At 41.3% G+C, this 9,838-nt stretch overlaps 1 protein-coding gene across 1 annotated transcript; it reads right to left on the bottom strand.

Annotated features, from left to right (window-relative positions):
* On the bottom strand, nucleotides 1–8,084 carry LOC116888104 (homeobox protein orthopedia B-like). Its single transcript, XM_032889464.1, has 3 exons — nucleotides 7,711–8,084; nucleotides 3,425–3,470; nucleotides 1–72 (listed from the first exon to the last, which is right to left on the bottom strand). Exons 1-3 carry the CDS (start codon nucleotides 8,082–8,084, stop codon nucleotides 19–21), a joined length of 474 nt encoding a protein of 157 aa, XP_032745355.1. The 3' UTR covers nucleotides 1–18.
* Between the last annotated feature and the right edge of the window lie 1,754 nt (nucleotides 8,085–9,838).

Genomic DNA, 9,838 nt, shown 5'->3' with positions numbered 1-9,838 from the left:
GTGATTATCTCTTTCCCTTTAGTATTTCCCTCTGAGATGTTTAAGTTTAGCTCTCTTGTTGTTGAACAATCCCTGCAAATCAGAGTGAGAGAGGGATTTGATTAACATATTGTGATTGCTGGCGATAGGAAAGCGTATCATGCAGTATCATTTGTCCCCACAAATTGTCCTTGAACTCACACTACAGCTTTTAAAACCGTAGTGCTTTACATGTTTCACAGCTCTTTAGCCATTGATCGAGGATTTGTCTATAGCTTCTGAGTTCTTGGTTTGTAGGGCACCACCAGAAGTGGAAAAAAATATTATATAGTACACCGATACCATGTCCTTTATTCTGCAATTTTACCTAATTAGAGCCATGTGCCAAGACCTCTGTACATAGGCTTACAATTGTTTGTGAAAAAAAATGTCCTAGACAAAATCTCATGCATGTTGAATTATTGGTAATGTACTTGCTTTCTGTTAAGAGCCAACTCTTCTCTACCCTAGTGGGAATTTGGAAGACCATATCCTGAACTCAAGATGTAATAATGCCAGAAACTTTAAATTTAGAACTGCCACTGTCTAGGGTCACCTTTCAAAACCTTCTAAAATAAAGGAAGACATTCGCTAAGCTCTCTTTCCACATTTGTCTCACCTAATATGAAGAGGCCTTAGATTACAGGAGCATTTTTATTCCCCCTTTCTAAGTGAGATTCAAGCATCCTCCTTGGGCCTTCCTTCTTGTTTAACTTCTTTTGGGCCTGTGGAGTGTAAAAGGATATCCTATACTTTATGGCTAATGTCCACTTATAAGTGAGTGCATATCATGCTTGTCCCTTTAGGACTAAGGTTACCTCCTCAGGATGATATTTTCTACTTCCATTTGCCTAAAATGCATGATGTCTTGATTTTGATTTGCAGAATAGTATTCCATTGTGTAAATGAACCAACTTTCTATATCCATTTTTTGGTTGAGGTACATCTAGGTTGTTTCAGTTTCTGGCTATTATGAATAATACTCTATTAATAAGTGGACCCACGTCCTTGAGGTATGGTGGAGGGTGTTTGAATGTTCTGAAAACTGCCAGATTATTTCAGAGTGGTTGTTACAAATTTGCACTCCACTGGAAATGGAGGACTGTTCCCTTTCTCCAATATCCCCAGCATCTGCTGTCACCTGAGTTTTGATCTTAGCCATGACTGAAAGTGTGAGGTGGAATCTTGGGGTCCTTTTGATTTTGCATTTCTCTGATCACTAAGGACTTCAAACATTTCTTTAAGTGCTCTTTGGCCATTCGAGATTCCTCTGTTGAGAATTCTCTTTAGAGCTGTACTCCATTTTTTTTAATTGGGTTATTTGGTTTGTTGGTCTCTAATCTCTTGGAGTTCTTTATATATTTTGATGGTAGTCCTCTGACAGATGTACAGTTGGTGAAAATCCTTTTCCAATCTGTGGCTGCCATATTGTCTATTGCAGTGTCCTACACCTTACAGAAACTTTGCAGTTTTCAGGAGGTCCCATTTATTAATTGGCCACTGGTATTCTGTTCAGGAAGTTGTCTCCTGTATCAACGAGGTCAAGCCTATGGTCATAGGATGCAGATGGGAGGGAGGAAGCCAGGTAGGAGAGGGGTGGGGGGGGGAGGGAAGGGGGAATTCAGGATAAAGTATGGGAGAGAGGTAGGAGATAGGGCAAAAGAGGGCCAGGAGAATGAATAGAAATCCAGTATCTGGCAAGGGTAGGGGTTATAAGGTCATCTCTAGTTCATGACAGAGACCTGGGATTGAGGAGACTCATAGTCTGTGGGAGCACTTTAGCTGAGACTCTAGCAGTGGGGATGGACACAAAATAGCCACTTCCTGTAGTCAAGCAGAACCTCAGTGGACCAATGGGACAACCAACCTACCCATTCTTAACTTTGACCCCAAATTTATCCTTTCTAAAAAAAAGAAATGCAGGGATAAAGATGGAGGAACGCAAACCAATAATTGGCTCATCTTGAGACCCATCCCATGGACAAAGCAACAATGTTGGACTTATTAATGATGCTGTATTATATTTGCAGACAGAACCTAGTATAGCTGTCCCTGAGAGGCTCTGCCCAACAGCTGACTGAAACAGATGCAGAGACTCACAGGCAAACATTGGGAGTTCAGGGGGAGAAGGATTGGGGAGGACTGGGGGCACTGGAGGAATAAAGAACTTTACAGGAAGACGAACACAGTCAAGTAACCTGGACCTTGGGGCTCTCAGAGACCGAATTACCAACCAAAGAGCATACACTGGCTGGAACAGCCTCTCTCTCTCTCTCTCTCTCTCTCTCTCTCTCTCTCTCTCTCTCTCTCACACACACACACACACACACACACACATATGTAACAGATGTACAGCTCGGTGTTCTTGTGGGTCACCTAAGAACTAAAGAAAGGGCTGTCCCTGACCCTGCTACTTGTCTGTGAATCCCATTGTCCTAACTGGGCTGCATTGTCTGCCCTCAGTGGGAGAGGATATACCTAGCCTTGCAGAGACTTAATGTGCTAGGGTGGGGGGGGATACCCAGGGGGCACATAATGGGCAAAGGAAAAGGGGAAGGGGGATGGGTGAAGGGACAGTGTGAGGGGGAGACTGGAATGAGGGGGACCAGTTTTCAAGATGTAAAGTGAATGAATGAATGAATGAATGAATGAATGAATAAACAAATGGAGAAAAAAGAAAGTATAATTTGTGGCTCAATTATTCCATCTCCCTCATTCTGTTTTCATTCATTCATTCATTCATTCATTCATTTATTCTTTTATAAAGTGGAACTAGCCCTTCTCTCTCTCTCTCTCTCTCTCTCTCTCTCTCTCTCTCGCTCGCTCGCTCTCTCTCTCACACACACACACACACATACACTGCACATATGTAACAGATGTACATGTGAGTTTTTCATAAATTCTCCCTGCAATTATATGATCATTTTTTCAAATCATTCTATATTTAAAATGATGCCTAATAGAAGACCCTTTGAAGAACTCCTGTGTGCTACAAGTTAATTATAGGTTTATATGTGTATATCACATATGTACAAAATACATATCTTACACACATATGCACATATAAAGATAGATAGATAGATAGATAGAGGATAGATAGATAGATAGATAGATAGATAGAAATGATGAATGGATGGACAGATCGATGGATGGATAGATGAGTAAAAGATTCTATTTACTTTTTTCTGCTGTTACTTTAGGGATGATGGAGAAACACCAGCTTAATTTTTCCTTTTTCTAGTTTTCTACTCGTCAAGCCCCATAGTCCAAAATCTTATTTCCCAAAATAAAGCACATAGAAATAAAAATAATGGGCAATCACACAGGCCTAGGACACTGTCATCTGTGTCCTGAGGAGTATCTGAGATCAGCACCCCAATAGAACTAAACAGCAGGCTGATTGGACCTTTACTTTCTGTTCATCCACATTCATGAGCTCTGCCAGCTCTTTCCTGTGGAGAGAAAAGACAAATGTAGTAATCCACACTAGGCAAAAATAATAAAGTACAATCTGTATACTCTATGCATATTTTAAGATTTCATATCTTGCTCCTCTTCATACTTCTTCTTGGTTCTGGTTGCAGCCTCCAGGGAGGCCCCTCGTCCCAGCCCACCTCAATCCCTCCCTGGGACTCGGCCTCCTGGTGCAGACTCAGAGTCCCTCTAGTTCTTCTCCACTTCCCTCTCATCCTTTCTTTTTTGACCCTCCTCTGACCTACATCTACCAAGATGTGAATAGCCACCACACTTTCCATGAACCTCACAGCTGCCACACTTGGCTAAGACCAAAGGACCAACCCAACACAGATGACACCAGACGTCTACACCAAGAAACACCTAAAACATAATCTCAAATGCCTGGATCACATTACCAAAACACAGCGTGAATCAATGCAGTATGCTTCCTCCGTAACTCTATTGTATTAAGTCAGCAACTCTATTGTATTAAGCTGTAAGTAAAACAGTTGACCTGAAGCATAAGACGGGAACTTCAAAACAACAAATACCTTTTTAAACACAAATAGTTGGATGAAATAGTGAGACCTATTCAAGACATGAACGTGGAACCTAAGAAAGGAATAGAATATAGAAAACCCAAAATGACATAAAAATGGAAATGAACAACTTAGGATGCCAAACAAAAACTTCATATGTCAGCCTCAACGATAGATTAAAAGACACAGATGACAGAAATTCAGCTCTTGAAGACAAGGTAGAAGATAATGACATCTCAGTCAAAGAAAATGTTAAATATTAAAACATAAAAATCCAGGCATAAATATTGCTCAGGAAATCTGGAACAATATTAAGATGCCACACCTATCAAGGTATAAAAAGTGTATGAAACAAATGGACCAGGACAAGAAAACAACCCCCCCCCCCATGACAAGTAACAATCGAAACACTAAATGTACATAAAAAGATAGGGTATTAAAAGCTGCAAGGGAAAAGCACCAAGTCATATACAAAGGAGGGCCCATTAGAATAACAGCTGGCTTTTCTATGGAAACTCTGAAAGCCAGAAGGGTCTGGATAGATGTTCTAAAAGCTCTGAGAGGCCACAATTGCCAACTCAGACTACTAGACCCAGCAAAACAATTACAGGCAGTTGACAAAGGAAGAGAACCACTTCATGATTAAAAACAAACTTAAGCAATTTCTGTACACCAATCCAGCTTCACAGAAGGCACTAGAAGGAAACTGCAATCTGAAGAGGACACAAGGAATAAAATATCTCAGAAAAGTTCATCAAAAGAGGGAAAAAAATCCATGCTGCCACAACAAAATAACAGGAATCAATAAATACCTATCGTTAATAACTGTCCATATTAATGGTCTATGCTGCTTCCCCAGAAGATACAGACTAATAGGTTTGATAAGAAAATGAGATCCATTAAATCAGATAAACTAAACCTGATACAAGAGAAAATGGGGAACACCCTTGAACACATTGGTACAGAAGACATCTTCCTGAAGAGAACACTTATGGCTCAGGCACTAAGATCAAGAATTAATAAATGGGGCCTTATGAAACTGAAAGCTTCTGTAAGACAAAGAACAACATCATCCCCAAAATACTCCAAGTTAGGCCCCATGTCCAGGAGTAGTCGACCAATACAAAAGAGACTGCAGATGCTGTTTTGTTTTTTGTGGGTGTCTGTGTATGTGCACGTGTGTGCATGAGTGCATGTTTTCATGTGACTCTGGGTGAACATACAACACCTTATAGCTTGCTATATTTTTGTCTTGTTTTCTTTTTCTTTTAATTTTGTCTGCTTTGATTTGGGTTTTGGCCGTGACAGTTTTCCTGTTTTGTTCATGAAGTTGAATGGGTAGGAGGAATCTAGGAGGAGTTAGGAAAGGAGAAACTGTAATTAAATATATATTGTATAAAATATTTGTAATAAAAATTTTAAAATGCTATCTCCTCTCACACCTCTACAAGCATTTTGTTCAGTAATTCTTAGAAGGACTCATGTTTAGAACTGGTTTTACTTTGTTCAAACTGATTGCTGGAATTGTATATGGTTCCAGGAGCACAAAGGTCTTCATTCTGTTGAGTTTGATCTCTAAAATATAGTATGTACAAAAAGCAGGCTCCAGCACAAGCAATACTCATGAAATAGATAAACCGGAATGCTAATAAATTTTCAATGTTCTGTGTATTGAAAGAAAAAAGCATCACATGGAATCAGACAACGTATTTGAATATCAATAATGCACTCCAAAACACATCCAGAGTTAAATAGGAAAAGACCTTTTGAAAGAGACAGTTGACCACAAAGATGGGGCACGGTGGCGAAAAGCACAGGTAAAGTCACACAACAGTCAGGAAACGAACTTCAAAATCGCACAGATATTGTCCCACACCCAGAAAGGTGGCTATTAACAACATCCACAAAATAACAAGCCTGATATGTCCCTAAAGACGTTGGAAACATCATGCTTGAATGTGAGGAATGCCAAGCAGTATAGCCACAAAGGAAGGGTCAGGTCTCCTACAGACAGTGAGCATGGAATGATCACATGATACAACAAATCTGCTTCTGGGTGTACGCCCACAAATGACTGAAAATCTGGCACGAAGAAAGGCACTTGTGTACTCTCTTGACTCACAGCTGCAACGCACAATCCATATAGGCCACAGAGAAAATCACCCATTTCTCTTTTTACAGATGGTGTGATAACAGAAAACATATGTTAACAGAAAACATATGATAGCTATGTAATAGGATCTTTGGGCTATAATTTACTCCGGAGAATGCAGAAATTAAGCCAGATGTAGCACACTGATGAGGTTTGAAGACAGGCCAATTGAAGCAGGTTAATTCAGAAAGGACAAATTCTGCCCATTTCCCTTATGTGAAGTGTCTACACAAGGCATCTAGAGAGGACCGATAAGGCAGGAGAGTGGTCACTGGGGCCTGTGGGCATGGAAAGGGCTTTTGTTACAGGGTTCGAATTTCCCAGAGACCTGGTCCAAAACCACTTGACAAGACTTCTGGCTGCTGAATTTTGATCTTCAGATTTGGTTTAGGTGATGGCTTTTATGTTTCTGTATTTAAGGACAATTCTTTAAATGAAAGGAACCGAAGGGGTGGTCAGTGAGCATTCTGGAGACCTGGTTTGCACTAAGGATGCAGCCTCAGTCACCCAAGAGGGACTTCTTGAGGAACTAAGAGCTAAACAAACCTGCAGAAAGTTTCCTGTCTTATTAGTCTGCTCCTTTCTCATGCTCCTTACCTGAGACAAAACCCTAGTGGGCCTTTTCTCCTGCCTTTGGCTGACTGCTCCACCCTGGTCATGTATGGTCAAAGCCTGTCCTAAGCATGTTTCAGTTTACATGAATCTATGAACCTGTCAGCTTCCCTTTTCTTTGTCTAAAATGACTAATCCAAAAATGAGCAGCTTGGTCAGCTGATACCCCTCCAAGATGAAAAACATTTCATTTTCAGATTTCCCTGTCTATTTAGTGGAGGGGCGTCTTTCTGCCTACCTTGCCTTGCACCGGTCCTATTTCAGTTTTAATAGCTTGTTACCTATTACTGCTTGCTGTGTCTGGAATCTTTCCTGCCTTTCAATTCTTTAATAGATAGAAAAAACAAATTCCATCCAGAACCTCTAGATAATAACTCTCCCAACCATCACCATAGAGTCAGCTGAAAACTTAGTGGGTTTAAGGTCAAGAGGGGATGATAAGTCAACCCTGCGGCCACAAGCCAGTAATCTCAGCTACTGAAGTGGCTGAGACAAGAGGATCACAAGTTCAAGAACGATGAACTGGGGTACAGAGTGGGTTCAAGGCCAGCCTGCACAACTCAGACTCTGATTTAACAAGACTAAAGAGAGGCTGTGGTCACCTTCAGAGTTCTGGTGGCCCTCACAACACAATGCTTTCAGGGTGCCTGCCACTGCTTTGTGAAAACCTCCACTGCCTGCTGTGTAGGCTTTGCTCAGATTCAGTCTTTGTTAAGGCTTGAGCTCGCTAGAGGGCGCACTCCTGTGGCATCCGCTGAGGCTGTGTGTCCTGAAGCTCTCTGAGGAGCTTGTACCTCAGGGACAAAGGTATGCCACTGGAAATGAATCTATGTGCTGAATCTCAAAGACATTAAAACATCTTAAAAAGAGTGAGGAGGGGTCAGGGGAGAGGAAAAGGAGCCCAAAGTTCTGAGGGACAGACCCGGTACACACCGTCTGAAGGCATCTGGGTACTGAGTTTCTTCGAACACTGCCTGCATTTCCCACAGCTGTCCAGGCGTGAATTTGTATGGTTTCCGAGGAATCCTGAATAATAACTGCTCACTGGTCTCATCCGCGTTCCTGGTCTCCTCTGGTTCTTGCTCAGTGTCCTGAATGTTACTCATGTCACAACCTCGGTAACTATGTTCGACTATAGTGCTCCGACCGCCCTGATAGAACAGCTCTTTCAGGATGTCTGCTACTTCGTCGGTAAAGCCGCCCTTGTTTGCTGTGTAGGCCACCTTTTCCTGGGGTTCAGTAGTGATTTCTTCCTCATGAAGCTCCCATAGTAATCGTGTCCCAGTAGAAAGTACTTCACGGGCCATGACCTGTGTGCTCCTCAGAAGGCGCGCCTTGTGGCTTCTGAGAAGGCTCTCTGCTCCCTGAAACCCTCAAGGCTGTCCGGGGTTCTCAGACTAAAATTGTGACCCTAAGGCGGCTGCTACGTTCCTCTCTGACACGGACCGTGTCCCCCTCCCCTGGCTATTGATTTTCAACACAAACCTGGGTGAGGCATAGAAAGTGTGGAGATGAACTTGTGTGGATTCACCTCATAGAATAAGACAGTTACCATAAATGGCATGGCAATAAGGGCCGCTTGAAGCAGAACGTTAGTTTTTTTTGACTCATGAGAAATGGACTCCTAGTTGGACCTCAGTTGAGGAGTTTCCCTGGGTCTAAGAGAGGATATTGATTATGGCTGTGAGTGCATTTTAGGCGGATTTAGAGGAGAAGGCAGGATGTCAATAAAAATAACTAAAATATCATTTTAGGATATAATTTCCAGTTTTTATGTGACCCTAAATAAAGCTTTATCTCTTTGTACTACCTGTTATTTGAAGCATTCTCATTATGCAAATTATGAAGTCAAAATAACGAATCAACTGAAAAATATTAGCTGGTCCTTTACATCCTGAAATCCAAATTAGGCCATGATTTAATTCTGTATAAAAAGAATAAAAGCACACGTGTGCAATTATAAAGATGTGTTTTCAATTTTAACAAAGATTGTAATTATATGTATCTGTATATGCATATGTTGTACATACCAGAGAAGAATACTTGGACACCAGTTAAGTGTTTGTGATCCCAGTGTAGCTCCCAGTCTTTCTCAGGATAAACTTTTAAACACATAAACCATATCTTGGGCTGACATATTTCAATTAACAAGAAGAGTTTTCCAGAAGCAGAACTATGGAAGCCAAAAAAGCAATTTTAGTACATTTTAAGACTTTCCCAGAACTGTATGAACTTTGATGGATACAGTCTTTTAGGTTTGGGCAGGCAGTGCTGTCTATGTGCTAAGTTTAATGGCCTAAATGGTATTTCAATCATGGAGTCAGCTGTGTTAAGGTCTGGGTCCCTTTTATAGTCTACAAAGTAAAGTTCTTCACAGTTCATTATTAATAAGTGTTTGGTTTGTGGACAAGTATTTTGTGCCTGTCTACCTTTGATCACATAAAATTTCAGGTCCAAAAGGGATAGAGTTTTAGGGAGGTCTTCTTTAGTGTACCAGGGAGCCTTCCAGAAGTGAAGGTTCCAGGTTTTATTGTTGTTTTGTTTTTGTTTGGTTTTGCTTTCTTTTTATGGTCCAGACTTATTACTTTCAGGAGTCACTGAGTATCCAGAATTTTCTGAATCCATGTACATGAGTCTCAAAGTCAGGAGATTTATAGGATCCGTGAGAGGCCAGCACTCTGCCTACCACTCTTACTCCTGGCGACCTTACCCCAAGCTTCAAGGGCGACTTCAGTTGAATCTTGCTAAAGTAACCTGTTGGTTCCTGCCTCTCTATGATCTGCAGTGTCTCCCGTTGACTCTTCATTAGCATTTTTCTTGTTTCTCTATCTGACAGAAGTGTCTAAACTCACCAACAGTGGCAAGACAGTCTGTGGCATTGGCTAGCAAGCTCAATATCTTGGCTCTAACATCACAAAACTTATTCTTACCGTTTTCCCATCTTTGTGCCTTGTATCCTTTTCTGTGCTTTTCCTCAGTCTACCCAGGATGCTAGGTAATAGCCAGAGGCTTCTTTTGGAATGTAATTTGAAGGAAGGAGGACTTCTTCTGACACTTTGAG

This window comes from Rattus rattus, chromosome X, assembly GCF_011064425.1.
Source record: "Rattus rattus isolate New Zealand chromosome X, Rrattus_CSIRO_v1, whole genome shotgun sequence".
Lineage (NCBI taxonomy): Eukaryota > Metazoa > Chordata > Mammalia > Rodentia > Muridae > Rattus > Rattus rattus.
This window is presented reverse-complemented; position numbering and strand designations above follow the sequence as displayed.

Bases quoted from the DNA above. Each gene is read 5' to 3' on its own strand.
- LOC116888104 (XM_032889464.1), bottom strand. From the start codon at position 8,084: ATGGCCCGTGAAGTACTTTCTACTGGGACACGATTACTATGGGAGCTT. The intron at 3,471-7,710 runs GTGTGTACCGGG...TTCTCTCCACAG, and splicing joins TACCCAGATGCCTTCAGACG to GAAAGAGCTGGCAGAGCTCA. The intron at 73-3,424 runs GTCCAATCAGCC...TCTGATTTGCAG, and splicing joins TGGATGAACAGAAAGTAAAG to GGATTGTTCAACAACAAGAG.